Here is a 26,979-nt window from a genome sequence, read left to right on the forward strand (position 1 = left end):
ATCGGACGGGGGAAATGTGATTTGGCAAAAAAATGTATTTTTTCCAGACTGTGTTGACTGTCTGGGAGACACCTTTTCATTGTCCCTCTGATGGTAGCCTTAATAGCCTTCTAATAAGACGTGAGAAGAAAATTTGGGTAATATTATGTGCAATCTCTTACTTCCTCTCTCTACCAAACCACCCATTTCAGATCATAATAATATTAATGAAATCACTGTATTAGTATTGAGTGGTAAAAACCATTGTTGCATATTTTTCCAATTGCTTGAGAACCTTCTGTGTGTGGTTGCCGGAATGTTGCCGTGGTCATTGTTGCCGTGTTTGATATGGCGTAGTGAGCTGTGGATCAGTGGCAGCCCAGGATGCCCAGGCTTGGAGGAAGGCTATCTGAGAAGTCCATAGTGTGTGGAAGCCACATTCGACATGGACCAGAAGGCTCTAAGGAAACTGGTGGAATCCATCAGTAAAACTGTCAAGAGCTGTAAGTATTAACTAGACGTCCAGCACTACCTGAGTATCTTTATTCAAATAGAAACATACTAGTTAGTAGACATAGTAGTTGGACATTAACAAGTGCTTTGTAACCCCCAAAATACAGTTTCTCTATTTCCTATATAATATTTTGGTCACTTAAAAAGATAACGAACGATTATACCAGCATGTAACAAAGTATTTTAATCAAGTGTCCTCAAATATATTTGTGTATGTGGGAAGAAGAGTTTGAGAATTTACATGACATGAGTGCTAAAGAATTACCTGCCAAGCAAGGACTTACTATAGACTGAAATTTAATAAGAGATTTCAAAACATAAACGTTTACTTTGACCAGTTCCCTGAGTTCTCTGGCACCAAATCTACTGAGGCAGATGATTGCTCTTAGATGTTGAAATACCATGGTGCTTGAACATGGCAAGTGTTTATTAAAACCAATTTAACAATTTTGGGATTCGTAGCCCCAACAGACCTTAAGAAGTAATCTTGTGAATTTTGTTTCTCAGGCATGACCACTAGCAATCTTGACTAATAATAATTCTGAGAATCTGTTCTTAGAATTTAAGGAAGTTACTTTTATTTCAGCCATTTTTATAGCCTCATTATTAGGCACTTCCATTTTGCCTTGTGTGATCTCCCTCATTAGAATAGGCCCCACCTGGTCTGGGAATCTCACTGTAGATTAATTCTGTTTTATTCCAGTTCAATTTTAAATTATCTAAGCTCCACAAACACTTCTAAGGCTAGTTTTCCAATCCCACTGTAGTACAACCCTTAAATCCCACCTGACAGATTTAGCCAGTGTTGAATAGGAAGTGCCTTCTGCCGTTTGCTGCTTTCTTAACAGAGCCTGAGTTTTATAACATTCAGAAGGAAATTTTGCATACTTTAAAAAAATCGAACTCCTGTCCCCATCCTAAATTATTTTTAGCAGTGTCTGCTATAATTGTTTGAAAAAAGGAATGAATTAATATTCCTTTTTCCAAAGCTTTAACACTTACAATTCTTAAATTGTGATCCAAAGTTCTGAACCTTAGTGCTTAAACATAGCTATTCACCAGTGTAACAACATTACTGTTTTACACTCAGGTTGCTTAACAGCTGGTGTTTATTGAGCTCTTCATTAGCAAGACACTTCTAAATGGTTTATGTTCATCATGTTTAACTCAGAACAAGCCCAATGAGGTAGGTGATATTTCCACATTTTCAGATGAGGAAACCAAGTCTTAGATTAAGTTGCTTGTCTACAGTTAACAGTTAGTGAACGTTTCTGGTGGAGGCAGAGCTAGAACTCAGTCTGATGCCAGAACCTGCACTCAAATCATCTTTATTCACACTGCCATTTCTATGACATTCATCTTTATTTCTTGAATTAACTCTACTCATTAGCATTATAGACCCTCATGGTCATCTGCATAGTGCTGACCCATAATGCACCATGAAAAGTTGTTGAATTCACCTCAGTTCTTGGGCCCTTCCATTTGAGACAGGATAGATAGATAGACACTGGTCCCTCATGGGCAGGAGTGGGAAGACGTAACAGCTAATGCTGCCTTGGCCTTCTCAGGACCGACTGTTGGTGTACAAAGTTCTAATTGTCCCACAGAGCTCAAGCTTGAAGTGGTTCTTCCTGGGCTTTGCTTTAGACCTTTGGAAAGAGCCTTCCTAATCTGCTAAGCCCTCGTGTCACATGGCCTCTTCAGTCAGAACCGCAGTCACTGCAGGACTTTCTCAGATCCTCAGCTATGTATGTCGTTACCTCACAAAGGAAGGTTCATTACCTTACCAAGCAGCTGTTCCCATTTTTCCAGACAGATCTAGAATATTTTATATTCTAGAGCTAATAGAACTTATACCTATTGATTTTCATACTGCTCTCTAGAGCTGTGTAGTAACCAATATGGTAGCCACTAGCTATATACGGCTATTTGAATGTAAATAAAAAATTTTAAATCCAGTTTGGGTCACACTAGCTGCTTTTCAGGGCTCAGTAACTACATGTGGGTTGTGGCTACCAAATTGGACAGCACAGATACAGAACATTTCCATCATCTCAAAGCTATGTTGAACAATGCTGCTCTAGAATCACACAAGTCTTATTCCCTTTCCCAAACAATAGCCCTTTAATGCAGTGGGGGAGGCAGATAAATGGCTTCCGGGTGAAAGAATTGGCTTTAGAGGTGTGCAACCGATGTGTTCTCCTAGGGTTCCATGCTTAGGTTAGTGCTCTGCTAACACTGACTTGAAATTCGTTTGAACAAGGGACTTGCATTTTTATTCTGTATTAAGGCCCACAAATTTCTGTAGTTTGTCCTGGCTATGAGCGTCTTATTGTGCAGTAGGAATATCTCCACCCTCAGAATCACCTACAGGATTGTATTATAAATGTAGATTCTCTGGAAGTGGTGCCAACCATCCAGATTGTTCACTCCGTGCATTGTTAGACACTAAAGTTTGAGGATCCCTGATCAAAATGGTCTTTTTCCAGATGAAAATTCAATCTGTCAGCCAATATTAATCTCAGCTTGATTGACAGAGAATTGGGAATTGACCCAGTTTTAACAAACTTTTTTAAAGCTAAGTGAAGAATTTACACACGATTTTTAATAACTTCATGCTGTTTGATTCAACTGATCGTTTTAGCATCTACTGTGTTTCCCCGAAAATAAGACCTAGCTGGACAATCAGCTCTAATGTATCTTTTGGAGCAAAAATTAATATAAGACCTGGTCTTATTTCACTGTAAGACCCGATATAATACAATATAATACCAGGTCTTATATTAATTTTTGCTCCAAAAGACGCATTGGAGCTGATTGTCCAGCTAGGTCTTACTTTCAGGAAAACACAGTAGATACTACTTTGTTCGGATCCTCACTCCTCTAACATATTCCTTAACCTCCAATTTTCAAGTGGTTGATGATGATTTAGCAAACATTTGGGAGCCTACCATTGCGCTCTGTAGTCACTACTTGATACTGAGTAGATACGTAAGAATAATAAGAGATTTTGTCAAATGCCTTGTTGAAGTTGAAATACTTGTGGACTGCATTTCTCTGATCCACTCCTACCAGAGGAGGAAATAAGTTCAATCTGGTATGATTTGCCCTTGTGAATTCATGAGTCCCTCCTCCCTAAGTGTTCATGAATTTTTAATACAATCAAGCATCTCTTCTAGCACTTAGCCCTGGACCACCCACAGGCCCTCTAGTCCAATATTTGGCTTCCACTATATTTATGAGACGTGACATGGGCCGATATGTGTGCATGCATAGGTTAATGTACATATTTCCTAGCTCTGTCTGCGGAGAGGGCCTAGAAATACTAACCCCCAGGAGTGAAAGGCATGCCCAGTACCTAGACCTTGGTTTCAAAATAGCAGTCTCCAATAAGATAAGATACCTTGACGAAGTAGGTGAACAGAGTCAAGGAAAAACCTGCACGTCTGTGTGTTTCTCTTTTATTCTAACATTACTGCCACACTCACACTTAAGACATTTTTGTTCACCAACTAGGGAGGGTTTTCCCAACAAGCAGTTCTCTGACACCAGCTGAGTGTCCACAATTTAACTCAATTCTGACACTACCTGGAGATAGAATGATATCCCATAGATTAAGCTGCCCCCCAGACACTGAGCTCCAAATCCTAGAATTTCCTGGGTGATAGGAATTTTTTTTGTTCTAATGTGACTTTTGGTGGCTCCCGGATGGGGAGTGGTCAACAGAAAGACTAAGTTATGATCAAAAAGTATGAACTTTCAGCCGCGTCTGCCATTCTTCGGAGAGGAACTGGAAATTGTGTTAACAATCTATCATGCCTATGTGATGGTCTCCTCAAAAGCCCCCAGAGTATCTGGGTTGGTGAAGGCAAAGGTGCTGGGAGAGAGCATGGAAGTGCCACATCATCCTTCCCCACATAGTTTGTCGGATGCATCTCTTCCATCTGGCTGTTCCTAATTATATCCATTTATAATTAATTGCTAATCTAGTTAAGTACACTGTCTCCCTGAGTTCTGTGAGCTACTGGAACAAATTAATCGAACTCAAGGGATCATGGGGACCTCAAATTTATAGCCAGTTGATCAGAACCTGTGGCACCTGGACTTGTGACTGGCTCCATATGGACATGAATAATTGAGTAAATGGAAAATCTTAAAGAAGAATTCCAAAAACTAGGATAGATAATCCTTCCCAAGAAGTAGAGCTTAAAATACTGTGGAAAGGGGAGTAGTAACTGCAATGGAGAAACCAATACACTGTAGCTTAACCAAGTAAGTAAGCGAGGTTATCCGCAATGATACTCATGTTAGCATCATGTGTGCCCTGATGTGTGATGATAAGAATAGCACTCCCTGGCATTTTCCCCAGAACCATAGTCTAATCATGAGAAAAATTAGACAAAGTTAAATTAAGAAACACTGCAGAATAGCTGTCAAGTTCATGAAATGCAAGGAAAGACTGAAAACTATCACAGATTGGAGGAGATATGGCAACCAAATAGATCCTAGAACAACAAAAGGACATTTTGTTTACCAGTAAGAAAATGGGTAAAAATCTAGTTAATAATGTGCCAGTGTTAGTATATTCGTTTTGACAAATGTAAAATGGTTATGTAAGATGTTAACATTAGGAAGAAACAGTGAAGAGTATGGGAACTCAACTATTGCATCTCTTTTGTAAATCTAAAATTATTCCAAACTAAAAAGTTTAATAACGTGGGTTAATCTCTGGCATTTCAACACCATTCTCACTACCCACGATTTCTCAAATACCACAGTGGTTCCTTTGACGACATGTGTAAGGTCTTTAGATACAATGAAAGGTGAGCTACATGGACAAACTCAGAAAAAGTCACCTGCTAAATAAAGTTTGTGTCTAGAATCTGATTGCTTTGTTGGAAGATTTGTCAGTATTCCACTCAGAGCAGCTCCTGTCTCCAAACCTCGCTTTCTTCAGGGATGCCTTCTCACAGTATGGTTGGTGCTAACCTTCCCACTCCGGTAATACTCCATCGGAGTAGAGCAGCGCTACTCAGACAAGCATTAATATACTATGCCCTCCATACAGCGTGTCCACGTCTGAGCTTCCGTTTTCTTCATATTCCAAAGAAGTCTCCGAGTTTTTGTCCTCAGAGCCACTCTGTGACCTAATCTTGAAAAGTCAGCGCACCAGACTCAGGCTGTTAGAATAATAGTTTAACCCAAAACATGGATATCAGACCAAATCATACAATTTATATCAACAGTATGAATGACAAAATTAAAAAAGAGATTCCTACATGCCCCATTTTCTGTTTGGCCATGGGGTAGATATGATGGCTTTAAAGACCATGAAGATGAGGGGCCTTTGTTACATTTAAAGAACTGGGCTCATCCACGAATGCCTTGAGACAGTTACAGATTTCCATTGTATGGTAAACCAGTGTGAATCAAGTATGCAAAAACAGATTTTGATATAATTATACTGTAAATGTGTAACACTTGCTGACAAAAAGAGCCAAAACGGGGACAGCAATGACCAACAAAAGGCCTGATCAGGGAACACCAAATTTAGCTAATATCCAAGGAAATGCAACACCGAATCCTCAGATCCCTGACTACCCTCCAAACTATATTATATTCCTTAATAATTTACCAGAAGAGACTACTGAGATGATATTATCCATGCTGTTTAATGAGTTCCCTGTTTTCAAGGAAGTACTTTAGGTACCTGGGATCTATAACATCACATTTGCTGAATCTGAAGATGGCCAACAGGCTGGAGCTGCCAGGAACAGTTGTCTTCAAAGGACTTGGTGTTACTGTTTGGTAGTATTTAGTCAGGCAATTTTAATAGTTGGTGGGGGGAAGTGAAAGTGAAATTTTTTTGCAGGTTTTAAAAAAATTACCTAGTCTTCCTTTAGCCTTAGTGAACTATGAAATCTGAAAGCCTTCATTTTGTACAATAAACTTGTATTCTATAAAACCAAAGTCACATCGCCTCATTTTCACTGTACTCTATTGGTTGAAACAGCCATCACAAAAATCTCCCTAGTTCCAAGTGAAGGAGACATATCTCCGGAGGGCAAGAATATCAGTCACATTGGAAGAAGAGCATATGGGGTGGGGTAGATTGTTTCAACAGTCTTTGGGAAAATACTACGTGTCACATGAATTCACCATTCATAAGTGAGTTTCAAGAGTGCTCCCAAGGTGATCTTCCTTAAATGCAAATGTAATCCTATTAACTTGCCAAAGTATTTCATTAAGCTCCCCATTGTAAAGTCAAAGAATTCTGCCACCTAGCCACACCAAACCATCTGCAGCTCTCAGAACATACTCCATGCCTCCCAGCTGCCACCTCTGGCTAACGCTTACCCTTTGGCAGGTCTTAGCTCAAGTGACACCTCTGCGGGACCCTTCTTGATCTCTTAACCACCTATATCCCCAGTTGATTATTCCTTTCTTTGGGTCACTGACAACCACATCATAGTACCTGGTAATTCTTTATTGCACTTACTTCCTTACCTCTTGACCAAAGTGTCATAACCTTGAGGGCAGGAACGGTAGTGTATTCTTTGCCTCCTGATTCCTGGGAGGCCCTTGATAAATGCTTAACTGGATGGATAAAAAAGACCTTTGCATCACATTCCAGGGCTTATAGCTACAGTGTGAAGCCTGAGAATCTCATTCAGTTCACAAAATAATATTAGCTGCCTTTGTAATTGCTTATTCTTTACATTTGTCAGCCATTGCCCTGAGAATCAAGTCATTCTGACCACAGTGGAAACCCGATTATAAACAGCGTATTTTGTGTTGTCATTGATTTCAGTTGGGTAACTTGAAATCATCTCAAAGACAACATCTAAAATAACTATTTCACCCTACGTTCCCCTCGCCCCCCCACCACCACATATGCTCTTCCACCCACCACACACACACAAAAAAAAGAGAGAAGGAAGAGTAACCAGCTTTCCCTCTTAGTTCTCTCAATCTTTGATTAATAGAATTAGACTTTTAGAAATTTAAGGAATCTCAGAGATCATCTAGGACAATACCAATTTTTATAGGTGAGGATTCTGAGGCATAACGATGCTATATGCCTTATCTCAGCTATTTAGTCTCAGAAATTGAAATAGAACCCAAAGGCTTAAGTCTAGTACCTATAACCCACAAAGTCTAATCCCTTAGTTCTCAGTCCCGATGGTGCATTAGAATCACCTGTGTACTTCTTTAAAAAAAAAAAGACCGGCAGTTTGCTAAGTCTGGAGTGAGATCCAAACATGTGAGTATTAAAAAGTTTTGGTTTGAAAATCAGTCACCAAGTCCTACTGATTTTTTGCAGTGTCTCAGGCTCCCTCCCCACTCTGTAACCTCATTTCCACCCCCTAACCCCATCGCTCCAAGCCTGGGTTTTATACTTCATTTTCCCCTTCAGTACAACTTTACCAGATGAATTTTCCTAAATCATTTCTCAGCCCTTAAGGCATAGAAAAATCAACCCAACTCTTGTTTAAAGCTAATTCCTGGGCCCACTGTTAGCAATTCTGACTTACTAGGTCAGGGGCAAGGCCTGGCAATTTGCACGTTTAACAAGAAATGGAGAGGAAATTGATTCTCATACACATGGTCCAAAGATGACACCATGAGAAATACTACTCCAGTGAAATAAATGTTAATCCTCTGGGCATATAAGGCCCTCTACCATCAGCCCATCCACTTCGATCTTCTTTTTCACTTCTTCCCACTTGCTCGCTCCCAATAAGGCATGTTCAACTTCAACCCCCATTCTACCTCTTTATTCATGTTGTTCTCTCTCCCTGGAATTCTCCACTTCTTTACCACCCCCAACTCATTCCTTCCTATGCATCCTTCAAGACCCTGTTCAAAGTCTACTCCCATGAAAATGGCTCAATTCCTCTTTCCCATATTGATTTCTCTTCATATGTCTTGCATATGGTGAGCGTCATATGCAATTTATTATTTATACACTGTCTATGAGACTTCTGAGTGAGACCCATTTTAATGGTGTAAGCTCTTCAGGAACAAGTCCGTGTCATACTTTTTAAAAAAATCACTAGGGCATCCAGCATCATAGGAAAAAGACAGCTTTTTAGTAAAATATTTTAAATTAGGTTGGAGAATTCAATGATTAAATCTTAGTGGTATTTGTATTCTTGTTTTACGGTCAAAAAAAGTGAAGTAGAGTGTCTCATAAGACTTTTTCACAGCTTGGTGGAAAGAGATGATGTAAGACTTCATAATAATGGACTAGATCGCAACACATTTCAAGCAACCCTGCACAGCTTATTTGGAATGACTCATAGGCTAATGAATAGGGGTAAGAAGTCATGAGAAACTGAAATAGATTACGCTGAGATGGCAAATATATATATATGACCTATATATGGGATATATATTTACATATGTATTACTATATTGCAAATGTTATATATTCAGTTTTCACCAAAAACTGATGTTTTTAATGTCAAATCAGAAAGACATCATTCTGGTAGCACTGCCAATATAAAACAGTAGTTGATTTGATTGTGAGGATGGTTTTTAATATAAACTCACTCAGGATTTCTTATAATTGGTATCACTTTGAGAGATAACCAGTAATGAACTAAAAGCTAGCAGTAGTGTTTGTTTGTTTTTGAAGATAAGCATGAGGCTTTTAATCATGATGTCTTTGGATTCATATGCTATGGACATGTAAATTATTAAATGACTTCTTTTTCCTTATGAAAACTGAAGATTGTATCAGTACAAAAAATGATTATTACTCTTTGTACCAAAAAAAATCAAAGAAAAGGTCATTTAAAATAGGAAGTTATTTAATGTGATCCAGTCATTTTCATTAACAGATTTTTAGTGTTCAATTTGGTAAGTTTTGGTATATATGTACACCCTTTAAACCATAACCATAATCAAAATAACTAATACATCCACCGCCCCCAAAAGAGTCAATAATATTTTATTTTCTATAGGATAATACTAAGATTTCACCGGTAATTTTAAAATAATGTGTTATTCTAGTAATTTATCTTTAGGTACTAAAAACACTCTTTAGAACAGGATTTTGCCACTCTTTTTAGAATAAAAGTTACCCCATTTGAAGCTCATCATTGATGAAGCTCATCATTGATCATGGCGGAGAATGACTCTTCTTTGTATTAAAATCTGGGGGGAACATATTGCCAATAATTTTGACTCTTTCAAGAAAGATTGTGCCAAAACTCATTTTCCCCCTCAATTTGGGAGAAAAAATTTTTATCTATTTATACATACTTGTACATACTCTTGAATTATAAAATAGCGGTAAGTTACAACACATGTACATGTTCTTTTTTTCAGTATTTTTTGCATTTGACAAAAACAATGATAACTGCATAAATGTAAAAGTGGGTTAAAGGATTATCAGTGTTTCTTCGAGGGACTTTTGAAGAAAAGCTGAAGTGTAAGATTTCTATATGGGATTACTGGCTTAGTAATATATATTATCAATTTTGTATTTAGTGAATGCTTAAATATTTTTTAAAGATGTAAAATTAGTGTTCTCTATAGCAACCTAACCATGCAAAAATAGTTCAATAGCTTTAAAAAAAAACAAAAACGAAATGGATGGCCTATCGCATAGATCCCTAAACACTTCATTCACTGGTTGTGTGGCACCCAAATGTCACCAGGATGGGTCTTTGGCTTACGGGCCAGGCTAGGAACAGAAACGAAGGGTTAGGGCTTATGCCAACTTTGATGCGCTGGCAAGGCTGATGTTTCTGAGGCTGCCTCTGGGCTCGGCAGGAAATGGGCTTTGATATGGAGCCATGCATGGGTCACATTCAGGCCATTTCTTGTCTTTTCATCAAAGAAAATGTTAGGAATTGACACACACATTAACTACCAGATAGCAATGCTCTAGTGTTAAAGTTAGTATAGATGAGTGAAAAGGAGGGAAAAGGCTAAGGACAATGAAAGCCCAAAGGGAGGAGGGTGACAAACGGCGCTTCCTACAGAAAAGGAACTTTAGGAATTCCAAAGACAAAAGTCTCCCAATTCACAATTTTTCCTAGAAATAACTCTGGCCTTACCTCACCTGTACTGATGTACATTTCCTATGTTTTATACTTCTGGTGCCAGGATTTGGGATGAGAAATCCTGGAAAAAGAATAGGAACAATTTTAAGTAGTTTTCAAAGAAACAAATTGCTTAAAGTCAAATTACTTAAGAGAAGCTTGCAAGTAAGTTCTGAGTAAGCAAATTTTTATCCCGTTTTGTCCTTCCACTTGAATTTGGATTTGGGGAAAGATCACTAAATTAAACACACATTTAAAAAAATGATAGCAACCTTGTAAAAAATCACCAACTTTCTCTGACTTTTATGCTCTTTTCTTTGTTTTGTGGTTTGTTTCTTCTTTTCTCCAGTCTAATGTTTCACAGGATAACATTTAAATACAGTTGTCACTTAAGCTTTTTGCAGCATTCTTATACAAAAGTCTCACTGAAAAGGGAAAAGCTGTTTCTTAGATATAAATTCTTGTAGTAATACTGATACATGGTGAAAATGGTTGTGACATTGAAAGTAGCTGGAATAGCACACTATCAACTTTTCCTCCTCTAAGCCCACTTCCTAAAATGTTTCATATACATTTCAAGAAGTATTAATTTGGGGAAAATACTGCTTCTGCTAGGGTTGTGTTGCAAACTCATATGTATGTGGAGGAACCCAATGAGAAGACACAGCTAATCTGATACTCTGGAGTTTTATACATGGTTCTATTACTTTTGCTAAAACATTTAACTGGATTACAAACTTCACATTAGCTCTTTCCCTGCTGTATTCCTCGGACCTAAGTCGTTTGGGGGATGAATGAGTAAACTGAGGTAATGCTTACACTGTGAGAGAAAGTCACTCCAGGGAGAAAGTGATCATTTTGGATAGTGCAGACCAGCAGGCCTCAAGGAGGTGACAGACTCACTACCCAAATATACGGGAAAATATTATTTGTCAGTGACATAGTAATGTGTATACTTAGTTTTTGTACTCTATAGAAGAAGAGAGTCAATACTGAGATATGTACACACACTTGTGTGTACATATGTATTATATCATCAAAGGTTTATATTTATCTCCTTTATTGTAGCTTCATAACATTTTTAAACCCTCAATTTCAAAATCCAGAAATTATATAAGTCTTTTCATATTACAAGGGGCATTTAATCTTGTGGACAAAAATATAATAAAGGGTGATTTATTTATCTATCATATAGATCAACAATTGTAGGTTGTACAAATTTTTTTATCCTTTTTATTATATATTGAAATAACTAAGGAGAAGACTAAGGACATTTTAAATGTTCCTATCCAAATCTTTAAACTTCTTATGCTTTGAAAAGTCTGTTTTAAAGTTTATTATTTGAACGGTGATGGTTACATTTCTCGAGAGGAAATATTTGACCTGTTGAAGAACAGTCTACACCAACAGTCATCTGAAAAAGAGACTGATGGAGGAATAGAAGAGTTGGTAGAGATAATGCTGGAGAAAATGGTAAGAATGAAAAACTGTAATTCATTAAATCCAATCAAGTGGATGTTGGATAAAGATAAAGAAATGATTTATTTCCCTTCATAATAAAAGTGACCTTTATGAGGGCAAGAATTTTTGTTTGTTCTCTGCTCTATTCATTGCCTAGAACAGTGCCTGGCTGATAGTGGGTGCTCAATAAATATTTATGGAATTGAATTGGGTGATTAACTGAATCACTATACAAAATGAATGTATATTTTAAATATTTTAATAGAAGTAAAACCTCATTAATTACACAGATGCACTTCATGTAAAATTGGATGCTACTCCACTCTGTCTTTATGACTTTGGCCCCCCAATTCATCTAAACACTGATTATAATAAAATAACATAATAAAAATAGTTCCTCATAGAGTGCTTATGATATACTAGGCCCTTCACAGAACCTTAAAATATGAACTCATTTTATCTTCAAAACAGCTCTAAGTAGAAATTATTGTCTCTATTTTGCAAATGAGAAAACTGAAGTACAAATAGGTTTACTCACAGTCACACTACAAAATGGGGTGCAGAATTCATCTTTCAATGAAACCAATAATACCTCTTTATTATGGACATAGTGATTTCTCTCCTTTACTTACTATGACCCTAAACTAGATACCAGTGAAGATTTGTGACCATAAGACAGCCCGGTTCTGGCTCACCTCCATTACTCTGGAGTTCAAGAAAGAAAAACATGGGGGCTGCCACATCTCAAATTTAGCTAACACAAACTCCAGAGTGTCCTCTTCCACTAGGAATATTCTCACGGCCCCGCTAGGACTGAGGGTAGACTTCTCGAAAGACAGTATGTTCCCCAGTACCAAACCCACCCCCTTCCTTTTTGAAAGGAAATGTTATGTAGTAAACCTTTTTCTGACAATTATTCAAATCTTTCTCTAGATGAGACTTTCAGCAACCCTGATTTAGTTATGCCCAGAAGTGGAAAAAAACAAGAATCCATCAAATCAAAACCAAATTCAATGAAGCAGTTACAGGCATTCATAACCTACACGATGCTTCCCCCATGATTTATTTAATCATCCAGTCATGAATGCTCCACTCCGGGCAGGTCTGTCTTCTTCCTGACTTACACTCCTGCTGTCATAACTCAGGCTGGCAATTCTTCTGCATTTCCTCCCCACACCTCTCCACCTACCTAGATCCCAACTGGCCTTAAAGGACGAGCAGTGGTCGGGTCCATCTTGAACTGTTAATGCTCTAACTCCCAGTGCCTTGCTCCTTAACTGAGCAACTTTACTTTTGTCCTTTTTACACAATGGGTCCCCAACTAAGACATCCTTTGAGGAACAAGTTCTACTACTAAAAATTAAGCTTGAGAATCTTTGCCCAATGCAATTATTTTATCACAACATTAGTAATAAAATATTGGGTTTCCTCTAATTTTTTGTCTTATTTGCCTATTTAGAGTATAAGTCCTTTAAGGGACAGGGCTACATTTTATATACGGTAACTCTGGTCTGAGTCTGCTTGGGCTGCTATAACAAGTTACTATAGACTGGGTGGCTTAAACGACATGGATTTATTTCTCACAGTCTAGAGACTGGGAAGTCCAAGATCAAGTTGCAAGCTGATTCACTTCCGTGGTGAGGGCTCTCTTCCTGGCTTGCAGACGGCAACCTCCTCAATATGTCCTCACGTGGCAGAGAGGGAGGTCTGATGTTTCTCTACTTATAAGGACACTAATTACATTATGAAGGCCCTACCTTCATAACTTCATCTAAACTTGATTGTCTCCCCAAGGCCCCACTTCCAAATATCATCACATTGGGGGTTAGACCTTTAACATATGGATTTGGGGTTGGGGGGTATATTCAGTCTATAATACCATGTAGGCCTATTCAACTAATAGGAATAAAGTAAGTGGCCTCCTTAAATACCCTTTGATTTATATAAGTAGTGCCTACAGAAGTGTGAACTTAGTTTTACTTGATCAAACCTTTTATTCTAGACAGATTATTTTCCATGCAAAATTTAAAACTACTCAACAATTGATGAAGAAATCATCTTCCTCTCTAGGATTATGACAATGATGGCAAGATATCTTTTGCAGACTTTGAAAAAGCAGTGAAAGAAGAAACTCTTTTGTTGGAGGTATTTGGACAATGTTTACCAGAAGCAAAGGTACAGTGCCAACAGCCCAAATTGGTTGAGAAAACATTTTAAAGGATCAGAAAGTAACACCTAATAGACACTCACCTCTGTAGGGCTTCAGCCGACTGCTAAATTTAGGGCTGAGCCCATCCTAGTGTTTTAGGATCCAAGACAGTAGACCAAGTAATTAATATCCAACAGACTCTTTTGAGCTTGTAACTTCAACTATACACAATTCCAAGTTTTCTGTATGCTAATATTAAAAAACAAACAAACAAACAAAAAAACCCAGGGTGTACCGGTAGTTGGCTAGCTTAAGGGATAGAACAGTGAATAAAGAGTGGATTCAACAAGTACCAACTATAAGCTGCCAGGAGAAAACTTGATCTATTTCAGCCCAAATGTTGTCAAACAGTGAGAATAAAGTTTTAACAATTTTGGATATGTGTAGTACTTTATAGTATTTTATTTGTGGTTATAAAGATTTTCACGTATGAATTTGACAAGCTTTCTGAACTAGTAGAGCCAGCCAAATAATTGATTTGACTCATTAATATTTCCATTCTTAATCCTTTGATTAACTGTGCTTTGGAAACATGATATATGAAGAAACTTTTCATTCTCTGTAGTAATTTAGATGGTGATTTTGTGAACGGACTTGCATGTTAAGCTATCCTTAGCCATCTCAGCTTGTCTTTCTTAACTTGTACCACTGTAATTTATGCCCACACTTTCATTCTGCTGGAAATGTGTGGTAAAAAGCAATCTGTGAAAGGCAGACTTCTGGCTTTAAGAAACTGATAGGTGAAACTATAGAATAATGGACTCAATGGAACACCAACAGTTCTTCAGCTGCTCTGAGTTCATCTATAGCCCAGTCACCTAGAGCCTTGCTACTCAAAGTGTAGTCTGTGCACCAGCAATGGTGTCACCTAGGAACTTCTGAGAAAGGCAGAGTCTCAGGCCCCACCCCAAACCAACTGAATCAGAATCTTTTTTTTGTTTTTGTTGGTGCCTGACACAACAAAGGTTTGTTTCTCTCTCATGGTCAAATATGTTGGCGGGGATGGGGTGGCGTGCTGGCCTCGTCACAGAGCAGATCTGGAATCCATTCAAGTACAGAACCTACCACTTCGCAGCTCCTCCCTTTAGGGCATTTTTTTTTTTATTGCAGTAAAATACACCTAACATAAAATTAACCTTTCTAACCAATTGTAAGTATTCAGTCCAGTATTCTTAAGTGTATCACACTGTTGGTTGTGCAACCAATTTCCAGAACTCTTTCCATCTTTCAAAACTGAAACTCTATACCTGTTAAACAACTCCCCACTCCCGCCACCGGCCAGCCCCTGGCCACCACCATCGGAAATACAGTAAGACTCTGAGGTTGAGGTACATAGCACCGTAAAGTGTAAGGAGCTTTATGTAGTTAGCAATTTATTCTTTCCAATTTTGTGCTCTGATGTATCTTTTACCTGAGAGTTTAGCAAAAATATATATATATCATTACAAGGAACTAGGGTCAAACCCCTTGCCTGCAGCTTCTTTTAATACCATCCACCAGTTAGTGCTGTCCTAACAAATTTGGATCAGTAAGGCATAACTGAAGGTGAACGTTTTGTGTTTTTTAATTTGTATTGGGGAACAGTGTGTTTCTCCAGGGCCCATCAGCTCCAAGTCGTTGTCCTTCAATCTAGTTGTGGAGGGCGCAGCTCAGCTCCAAGTCCAGTCGCCGTTTTCAATCTTTAGTTGCAGGGGGCGTAGCCCACCATCCCATGCGGGAATTGACCTGACAACCCTATTGTTCAGAGCTCGTGCTCTAGCTGAGCCATCCAGCCGCCCCTCCGGCAGCTCCGTGGCAGCTTGGCATCTTCAATCTAGTTGTGGAGGACGCAGCTCACTGGCCCATGTGGGAATCGTACCGGCAACACTGTTGTTCAGAGCTCACGTTCTAACCCACTGAGCCTCCTGGCCGCCCCAAAGGTGAACTTTTTGAACTGTTCAAATTCAATCCATCAGGCTAGAGGCCCTTAAGGATAGGGAGAAAACAAATACATACACCATTTGGTATGAGCCTTCGTATTTTTATCAGTAAAAATATGTAAACATCTTGGACATACTTGGATTTCCAATTATGTGGTCCACTGACAGAAAAAAAAATGTGGATGTGCTGAAAGTGGTAGAAGTCTAGTATTTACAAATACTGATTTGTTTCTGCTATGGATTGAGTTAATTCTTCTTAAAACTTAACTATAGCAAGTAAACGTCTAATTTCAGCTTTGTTCTAATAGTTTAACTTTTTTACTTTGCAGATTTGTCTTGATTTTGAAGCCCTGGCATTCACACATCCTTTCAGTTTTTGAATGTAAATCACTTAATAGTTGTATTAAAATAAAAACAGATCCTGGTTGTCTTTATTGTAAAATTTCTGTATCTGCTTCAATTAAATCACATAGTTATTGCAATGTGAGAGGTAATAAGAAAAGTTTCTGTAATAGTAAGCATGGATCAAAATAACATCTATAATAAGTAATGACAGACTAATATTATTTTATTTATAAGTTAGCTAACAATCTTGGATCTGTGGCAAATACTGATTCAGCCATTCCCAATTCTCTTTTCTCTTGTTTCCTCAACCATAGATGTTGCAAACCTAAAATATTCACCAGTCCAGACTCTATAGTTAGGAACAGCCACTGGCCCAGTTCTACCCAATAAGATATAACCAAAGTCATGGGGTGCAGTTTCTGGGAAAGTTTTATTAAGGGAAACAGTTGGTTGGCATGTACATGATAAACTAATTTTAAAAGATGAAACTAAATTAGACAGGTAGCTTGAATGAAATAATAGAGAGGAGTGCATTAAAAAAATACCAGCAGTAAAATCTCTTCAAGAATTAAAATGACAGGCTAAAAGTAAAAAATAGTCCCTTAGAAAATATTAATCTGCAGCCAGTAATCTTATATTCTTCTTCTTTGTTTTAATGGATGACTTGTATGTACACCTTCTAGCTTGTCCTCTGGAGGCTTTGGCCCAGATGAAACCACCTAGTTGACAAAAAAATAGATAAATAAAAGAACCACCGAAACTTAATTTTTATGGTACAAGGGTAAATAAACTATTAGAAGAGGCAGACTATATATTCAATAGCCTATCCTTCCTATCACGTTTGAAGCAGAATTAGCCCAAGTTCAAGGTACAGCGTATGATCTAGGCAGAGAGCAGTTTTCTGTCCAAACATTGATGGGAGTGAAATTTCTAACTATATTTAACAAGACAAACAAACAAAAAAAGTGAGGAGAGAGAAGTAAACACACGCTCTAGTTTAACATTCCTTTATAGATCTGAAGTTGTTATTTTATGAATACAGATAGACTCCCTGATTATGCACAACTTGAAATGTTGAAAACGTCTGGTACATTTACAAACATGGAGGCTTGAGGGGGGGAAAGGAAAACTTTGGAGAAATAATCAGAAAATGGTATAATCCTAAATTTCTTAGGAAAAATGAAATTGAACACATCATCAAAAGAAGAGTGGACAATAAGTTAAATAAGGAGAGTAAGAATCTCCACTTAAAATGGAAAATTACTAGAAACTGTAGTAAACTGTATTTACTATTTCTCCTTTTTTTGGTCCTATTATTTCTATATCTAGGGTTTGGACCTAACAATTTTTTCTTGAAAATACAGCCAGCTCTGGCTGAGACATCTATGTATCTGTATCTATGCATTAGTGAGCTGCATGTGAAGGAGGAAAGGGTACCAGCACAAACTGAAAAATTTAAGAGGTGTGAACATAGAAATTGTGTCCATGGATTTTTATTATTATAAAACAATCATTTATCCTTAATCGGATAATAATTTTAAAGTAAAAAAAAGTACATAAAATAAATTAAGCTACTTGAGCCTCCCTAAATCACTGGAGAACATATGTACAACCATGTGAAAAGCACTTTCTGAACATCAGAGTTAAGTATAAGAGAATGGTCCTTCTCCCTCAGTTTGTGATTTCTAAAAAGTCATGCTCCCCAATAATTTCTTTCAAAAGCAAACTCAAATGTTAACTTTCTTTTATTTGTGCTTAGAAAGTGGAAAATGGTTATGTAAATAATGTAACAAATATTACTAAATTGCATAATCTAGTTCTAATCTATTTAAGAGGTTTACATTTGAAATGCAGATCGTAAGGCCTAATCTTTAGAAGTCTCACCTTCTATGGTTATCTCTATGAAAGTAGGAAAATAAATGCTTTGAATTTGATGTAATTTCTAAAAACTGTGAACTTCAGAGAAATATATTGTAATAATTTTCCTTTAATACAGTAGTCCTTCTTATTTCTGGTCAAGATGGTGGAGTAGGTCAATGCTGTGCTTGCCTCCTGTGACGACCACATCAAAATTACAATTAAACTACAGAACAAACCTCATTGAGATTCACCTGAAGTCTAGCTGAACAGAAGTCCCTCAACTAAGGACATACAGAAGCCACGTCCAGACAGGTAGGAGGGGCAGAGACACGGAATGGGTTGGTCCCACATCCACTTGTGGAAGTTAAAAAGTGGGAGGGATATCTCGGCTGTGGAGGTACCCCCAGAGAAGCGAGGGTTCCAGTGCTAGGAAGAGAAATCCCCACAATTTTTGGCTGTGAAAACCAGTATAGTCTGTGGCTGAGTGAGACAGGAGGGCAGCTGGAGTCCCAGGCGTTACTCTTAAAAGGCCAGTGCATGGACTCATTCACTCTGAGCTCCAGCGCTGGGGCAGCAGCTTGAAAGGCACCAGGGACATACAGGGAGGAACTGAATTGTCTGGCTGCAGGGAAAGGGCTGGAGGGGCAGACTTCTCCTGGACAGAAGTGCTGGCAGAATCCATTGTTTCTATGTTTGAGACCCCCTCCACCCCCACAGTGTGCAGATGCAGGCAGCAGCCATATATGAAGCTCCATCAACCTGGCTAACACGGGTTGACCACCCTGGTCATTCCTTGAGATCCTGCCCCACCCAGACTGCAGACTCACGTAAGCCGCTTCCAGTGTCTTTTCCATATCAATGGCCTGTCTTGCCTCATGCTGTGGACTTTCTTAATATCTCAACTTCACAAAACCCAAACAAGCAGCATCTGGCCATGGCATGCTGTGTACCTCTTGCTGAGCAGCCCAAGCCCAGCACTAGCAGCAGCTGGCCTTGGTTTGCAACTTGGCCTCTTGAGGCACCTCCAAGCCCAGTTTCAGTGGCGGCCATTTGTGACTTGCTTTGTGGCTCATGCCAGGTGGCACTGGGCAGGGCACACGCTACAGCTTAACTTAGCCAGTGAGGGGCCCCTCCCAAAAGGCCCAAGGGCTTGCACACCTGGTGGGCAGCTTTTAACTAAGACCGAGCATCACCTGGCTGCCTCCAAGGATGACAAACACAAAAGGCAGAGCAAGCAGCAGAGCCCTGCTAAAGCAAATCCTGCTCTGTAGGGTCAGGCCCTGCACAATAACTCTACTGTAGTCACAGTCATTCCCCACAAACACTCAGCCTGAGGGCCAATCCTTCTCACTAAAGTGCAAATAGCAACGAAGGCTCAACTACAACAGGAGGGCATACACAACCCACACAAGGGACACACCTGGAATACCTGGCTCAAATGACCGGGGAGACTGCACCACTGGGCTCCACAGGATACCTTACCTACATAAGGCCACTCTACTAAGACCAGGGCACACAGTAGCCCTACTTAATACATAGACACAAACACAGGGGGCAGCCAAAATGGGGAGACAAAGAAACATGTTCAAAATGAAAGAACAGAACAAAGCTCCAGAAAAAGAAATAAACAAAATGGAGACAAGCAATCTACCAGATGCAGAGTTCAAAACACTGGTTGTAAGGATGCTCAATGATCTCAAAGAGAACTTCAACAAAGAGATAGGAAACATAAAAATGGGAGACAGAAAACATAAAAAAAGAACCAGTCAAAATGAATATAATAACTGAAATAAAGAATACATTAGAGGGAATCAACAGATTAAATGAAGCAGAAGATCAAATCAGCAATTTAGAAGGTAGCAAAAAACACCCAATCTGAACAGCAAAAAAAAAAAAAAAAAGTAGGATAGTTTAAGCGGCCTCTGGGACAACATCAAGTGTAATAACATTCACATCATAGGGGTACAAGAAGGAGAACACAGAGAGCAAGGAATTGAAAACCTATTTGAAGAAATAATGACAGAAAACTTCCCTAACTTGGCGAAAGAAATAAATATACAAGTCCAGGAAGTGCAGAGAGTCCCAAACAAGATGAACTGAAAGAGGCCCAATGAAAGACACATCATAATTAAAATGCCAAACATTAAAGACAGAGAATCTTAAAAGCAGCAAGAGAAAAGCAGTTACCTACCTACAAGGGAGCTCTCATAAGACTGTCAGCTAATTTCTCAACAGAAACTTTGCAGGCCAGAAGGGATTGGCACAAAATATTCAAAGTGATGAAAAGCAAGGACCTACAACCAGGATAACTCTAACCAGCAAATCTATCATTTAGAATTGAAGGACAGATAAAGAGCATCCCAGACAAGAAAAAGCTAAAGGAGTTCATCAACACAAAACCAGTATTACAAAAAATTTGAGAGGGACTTCTCTAAGATGGAAAAAAAAAAAAGATCAAACACATGAATAATAAAATGGCAATAACTACATATCTATCAATAATTACTTTCAATGTAAATGTATTAAATTCTCCAGTCAACAGATAGGATGGCTGAAAGAATAAGAAAGCAAGACCTTACATATGCTGCCCACAAGAAACTCATTTCAGATCAAAAGACACACACTGAAAGGAAAGGGATGGAAAAAGATATTTCATGAGAATGGAAACAAACCAAAAGCTGGGGTAACAATACTTATACCAGACAAAATAGACTTTAAAACAAAAGCTATAATAAGAGACAAAGAAGGACCCAATAATTTCACTTCTGGGTATTTATACAAAGAAATTCAAAATACTACTTCAAGAGGATGTATGCATCCATATGTTCATTGCAGCATTATTTACAATAGCCAAGGTATGGAGGCAGCCTGGGTGTCCACCAATGGATGAATGGATAAAAGGTGGAATATTGGTCAGCCATAAAAAATGAAATCTTGCCATCTGCAACAACATGGATGGACCTAGAGAGTACTGTGATGAGTGGAGTAAGTTAAGACAGAGAAAGACAAATGCCATAAGATTTCCTTATACGTGGAATCTAAAGAACAAAATAAAACAAAAACTCACAGAGGGGCGGCCAGATGGCTCAGCGGGTTAGAGCGTTGAGCTCTCAACAACAAGGTTGCCAGGTCAATTCCCGCATGGGATGGTGGGCTGCACTCCCTGCAACTAAGGATTGAAAACGGCAACTGGACTTGGAGCTGAACTGTGCCCTCCATAACTAGATTGAAGGACGATGACTTGGAGCTGATGGGCCTTGGAGAAACACACTGTTCCCCAATATTCCCCAATTTTCAAAAAAAAAAGAAAAGAAATTTTCAAAAAAAAATCCCATGTGCTCCTATTTAAAAAAAAGAAAAGAAACTCACAGATACAGAGAATATTTTGATGGTTGCCAGATGGGAGAGAGGGGAGGGTTGGGTGAAAAGGGGGATGGGAGAAAGCACTACAAATTGGTAGTTACAAAACAGTCATGGGAATGTAGGGTATAGCATAAGGAATACAGTCAATAATATTGTAATAACTATGTATGGTGTCAGATGGGTATTAAATTTATTGGAGTGATCACTTCATAAATTACATAAATGTCTAATCACTATGTTGTACACCTGAAACTATATAATATTGTATGACAATTGTAACTGAAAAATTTAAAAATATTTCTAAAATAGTTCTCTACTTTGGCTCATATTAGAACTACCTGAGGGGCTTTAAAAAAGGGAGGGCCTGAGCCCTGCTCTCAGATTGATCTTACTGAAACCACTGCTTTTATATTTAGAGTGATACAAAATATATTTTGTTCATTGTTCAAAGCAAGATTAATGGCATCAAAGCAAATACATTTCTATTAGTCAAATTCAGTTAATTCAACAGAGAATTGTAGGAAAACACATCAAAAAACTAAAAATGAAAAAAATTAATGACAATACTATAGTTTTCACAAACAATTCTCCATTTAATTGTTAGTCCTACTATAACCAAATCGTCTCTTAAAACATTTCAAAAATGATCTTACCTCTTTAAGTTTATTCCGAATTAAATTCGCAGTTGTATTCAATGAGTCATCATGCATATCCACTTTAGGTATGTCTGGTAAAAGAGGCCCAATCATAACCTCATTACTGCTCACGCTTGTTTCAAGAAAAGTTCCAAGTTTACGATCATTTTCTCTTCTTCTTTTCCGCTCCTGCAGTTGTGTTGTCCTAGGCATAAATCTGTCAACTGCCTCTGAAGGAGTAATAACCTTCTGTGCACCAGGGCAGGCCACTGAATTTTTAAAAGTTTTCATCTGCATTTTCTGCAGAGTGTCATTGTGGTTGCAATGCCCCACTGTTTCACCGAGGTTTCTACCCTCCTGAAAAGAGTTCGATGCTCCATACACGTGCTCTCTTGACGAACATGTATATTTTGAGGAGAAATAACACAAAGGCAAGTCACAAGAATAAGGAAGACAAGGACCTGCGTTTCCAGCTGCACAGAATCCAGATTTCTCGGAATGGAAGTCCTGTCGAAAATCTTTTGTGTCTTTATGTTCTGAAACCAGTTTCTTCTTTGTCATGAAATGATCTTTATATTACAGTTTAAAAGGTGAGGGAAAGGGAAACAGAAATGGTTCATTTATTTTCATCATTCTAGAAATGTGTAATTTTAAAAACATTACTTTGAAATGTTAACAAATGCTACTCTGAAAAATTGATTTCTCGAGGAGATAATACATTCATGTGGTTTAAAAGCTAAAAAGGATAAAAGGTACATTAAGTGTCAAGTTTCACTCTTTCCTTGCTCCCCATATGCCTGGTTTCTACCTCTCATGTCATCACTATTCTTACTTTCTTTATCTGTCCAGCATGTCTTACTTTTCCTCCTTCCACCCACCCCTCTTTCTCTCCTATAATACCCATTTCTCTGCACCTTTGTGTTTTTCACTTAACTGTAGATCTTGGAGAGATTTTCCATAGAAAGGTGTTGTTTTTTTGTGGTTTTTTTTTTTGGAGCATCAGAGAATTCTATTACATGAATGTAGATGCTCCTTAGTTTGTGTTTGTTCATTTTTAAAGGAGGCAATATGCTGGGCCCATATTTTATAATTTCCTTTGCCCCAACACATCAAGTTTGCCTGGAACTAGTTAGTTACATATCCCACAAGTTAAAGTTCAGTGTCTACAAATGACCAGGGACTCTCACCAGTTCTCCTGCCCAATTTTCTCTCTTCACCACTGGCACATGTCCCTTCCCCAATCAGCCATAAACTCACCACATTCATTAGCTATATGGACACTGACTTTGTCTTTCAACTAAAGGGTAGAAATTTGGTAATTTGAGCCTCTAGTACTATTCAGATTTCAGACCACACACATTATTTTTATCCAATTCTGACTGCTCTAGTCCTAAATCCATGAACCAGATCCCATGGCTCCATTCCTGGCATTTGGAATTTATGTCTAGGGAAACCCAGTTGGGCATATGGGGCACTTAGCCAGGTGCTGGTCAAAAGTAGAACATTTCCACTTTTAGCAATTTTAGCTTAGCAGTTGGAAACTGGTCTAAAAATCCTAATTTTTTCTCACTGCCTTTAGTTCAGACCTTAATTCCTTAGCATGTGACACAGGCCCTTCATGATTCACTTCCTGTCTTTTCTTAATCTTATCTCTGAAACCTCTGTTTTGTGGTTACCCTGTTCTAGTCACAGGAACTGTTCCTTAAAATACATGATACTCATTTATTCCTCTGGGCCTTTAAAGATGCTATCTGGGTAATGTCTACTTATCCTTAAAGATGCTATCTGGGTAAACCTCTCTCATCCTGTAGGAAGTTTTCCACAAACCAACATCTCTCCCTTCTCAGTCCAGATAGATTGCTACACAGAGCCCTATAGTTTATAGTTACTGAATATTGCGATCATTTACTTGTCTCCCTTCCCACGAGACTGGGAGCTCCATGATGATATACCTAGCAGAATGAATGACACATAGGTGTTTAGTAACAGGCTTTCCATACCTTTATTTTTAGTAATTCTTGCTATATAAGCCTTCCTCTCTTGTAATTTTTTTCTAGTTTCTTCAACTGTCTCAAATTCTGGAGCATAGCACACATGAAGCAATCCACCAAAGAAACTCTGTTCATCCATTTTTCTCTTGGCTATCCTAAACAGAAACACATGATAGCATGGTTTATCAATCTAGATTTACTTAGGACGAAAGCTTGACTAGTATACAATGCATTGATCTATAGAGCAAAGTCCAGCTTTTGCTATGTGCATGTACATCCTATGGTTTGGGAATTAAGATGCTGTGCTTGTGAATGCTATCGACCTTACTGATCCAGCGCATTCTGTTAGAACCTTGACTCCCCTCTCTAAACTGTATTAATAGGTTTTGAGCTAAGTGATCCATACATATACAGACCCCCTTTAACCAACTTTGGATCCAGCTGGGTAGCCTAAGGTATACAATCTGCGGTCATGAAATAGAGATTTTCTCTATGGTAAGTTAAATGGCCCTTGAGAGTTAGTTCATACCCAATTTAGCCTTATCAGCACAATGTGTTCCTATAATGGGATTCATATATGAAAAAATTAATAATTGTAAAACGTACAATAATTGAGGAAGTACTGAATATATAACTACTATTCAATGAGAAAATGAGAAGATAGTATTCATTCAATAAATACTTAAACATCTATGACCGGTCAGGCATTACTACAATAAATAGTTAAGTGCTTCTGAGCCCAGCTATAATGATAAGAACTCCTTATTGAGGTTTTACTACGTACTAGGCAGTGTCCTAAGTACTTCACTTGAATTAACACTTCACAACAACTCTATGATGAAAGTGAGGCCTGGGGACATTTATAACTGAGCCATGCTCACATTGGTTTGTGGAGATAGGATGCAAATCCAGATGTCAAACTCCAAGCCCTACTGTACTAGGTGCTGTGGAAAATGCAAAAGCTCTAGAAAATATGTTTCCCTAACCATGAGGAGCTGGCAAGCTGGATAGGGAAGTGATATTACATAGAAGAGCAACCTGAGAACAATACATGACCCCATAAAATCAAGTGCTTCAATGGTAGACTACATGTGCTATTCGTGGCACACAAAATATGAATTGTAATAGCCAGGGAAGGATGGGTCTTGGAGCAAATGAGTAGGGGTCAGCATAAAAGTAGATAAAGCATTTCGTATTTCAGCCTTATTGGAGAACTGTTGTATAGAAAATGGAAAAGATGGGGTCAATTTACACAGGTGCATAATAAGAACCTCAATAACCAATGTTTACTGCATTCTGGACAGGAGGCACCATGCTAAGTCCTTTATATGGATTATCTGACTTCATCCTCACACAGCCTCATTTAAGTAGGTCCTTCTACCATACGGATTTTACAGAATAGGAAAAACAGGCTTAACAGGGTTAAATAACTTGTCCTAGGTCGTGATGCTAGTAAGCATTAGAACTTGAAAACTTACTCCAAAGTCAAATTTTAATCTACCACATTGTATGACAGAAAACTGTTCAGCATGGGAATGATATGATGGAATGTGTCTTGGTAAGGCTAACATTAAAAAAGACTGGAGGAAGACAAGAATAATACAGGACTATGTTGTTATTGGGCAATTCAGGTATGAATGGGGGACAACTGGGGACAAAATAATAGCAATAGGAATGAAAAAGATAAGACACTGCTTAACTTGCATATTACCTTGCACTTTGTAAATTCACAAATTTAATAAGGTAAACTTCTGTAAAGTCTTCTGCTGGGTATTCATCTAGAGCATTATACTGTTCAATTGCTCCATACAGAGCAAATCGCTCAACTAATTCCTTCATTGCTCCCACTGCAGGAACTCCTTGTATTAATAAGTACCGAGATTCCAAATTAATTGTATATACCTAAAAGAAATGCAGACACATTAAACGTATTTCATAAATAAACCTAGGACAAATCTACTTAAAAAATAAAAGCTTTAAAAGCAAGAAATATTCTGTTCCACTGGTCTGCAGAACACAGAACATCAAAAAATGTGCACCTCTCTCTGCATAACGAAAAATTCACCCCACGTGTGAGGGCCTCTAACTAAAACCTAAAACAGACTACCTTAATTGACATGTTTTCCAGAAATTGGCTCGGTAAAAGTTACTGGAGTTAACAAATATTCACTGAGAGCTTACCGTGTGCCAAGCACTATCATAAACACGGAAGACCCAATGACTAAAACAAAGCCCTGTTTCGCAGAGCTGACGTTCAAGCAGCTGACCGAAGAGGTCGTGGGAATCTGTGGTACCTGAGTACCACGGTTCCTAACACCCATCTGCCATGAGTGAGGGCTGCAACCTCAGTCTTTCAAGCCTTTATTTACGTAGGCTGGGTATGTGAAACTAGAGCTCACATAAAACTACTGAGCTTGGCGAATGAAACCAAAATCACTTTACCTTGACAGCACGAGGCCGTCGCCCCTCCCGATATTTGGCCCGCGTGTCGCATGTAGCCTTTTGGACGTGGTGGTCGAATAAGGTCCCCAGCTCCCCACCACTCGACGCCATCTTGCCGACTTTGGCCCTCACAGAGACGACAACATCCGCCTGGCTGCCCTTCTGTTTATCCAATAAGAGAGAGGGACGAGTCAAGACGTGCCGGGA

General features: G+C 38.5%; 1 protein-coding gene and 2 pseudogenes across 3 annotated transcripts; 2 read left to right on the plus strand and 1 right to left on the minus strand.

Annotated features, from left to right (window-relative positions):
• Nucleotides 1-181: 181 nt before the first annotated feature.
• Nucleotides 182-16,890, plus strand: LOC141573047 (calaxin-like; annotated as a pseudogene). Its single transcript, XR_016021073.1, has 5 exons — nucleotides 182-482; nucleotides 8,660-8,812; nucleotides 9,829-9,931; nucleotides 11,869-12,020; nucleotides 14,079-16,890. The product of XR_016021073.1 is annotated as a calaxin-like (transcript).
• Nucleotides 472-7,356, plus strand: LOC148758347 (U2 small nuclear ribonucleoprotein B'' pseudogene; annotated as a pseudogene).
• On the minus strand, nucleotides 9,110-26,922 carry RBM48 (RNA binding motif protein 48). 2 transcript variants are annotated; one of them, XM_088797759.1, is made up of 5 exons: nucleotides 26,773-26,922; nucleotides 26,042-26,232; nucleotides 24,340-24,485; nucleotides 22,358-22,908; nucleotides 9,110-10,629 (listed from the first exon to the last, which is right to left on the minus strand). In XM_088797759.1, the coding sequence occupies exons 1-5, from the start codon at nucleotides 26,881-26,883 to the stop codon at nucleotides 10,594-10,596; spliced, it is 1,035 nt and encodes a 344-aa protein (XP_088653885.1). In that variant the 5' UTR covers nucleotides 26,884-26,922; the 3' UTR covers nucleotides 9,110-10,593. The 2 variants fall into 2 exon arrangements, with proteins under 2 accessions (XP_088653885.1, XP_019572366.3); XM_019716807.3 differs by lacking the exon at nucleotides 9,110-10,629 and adding an exon at nucleotides 16,893-17,200.
• Nucleotides 26,923-26,979: the final 57 nt, after the last annotated feature.

This window comes from Rhinolophus sinicus, chromosome 4, assembly GCF_057876585.1.
Source record: "Rhinolophus sinicus isolate RSI-liver-muscle chromosome 4, RSI-T2T, whole genome shotgun sequence".
NCBI lineage: Eukaryota > Metazoa > Chordata > Mammalia > Chiroptera > Rhinolophidae > Rhinolophus > Rhinolophus sinicus.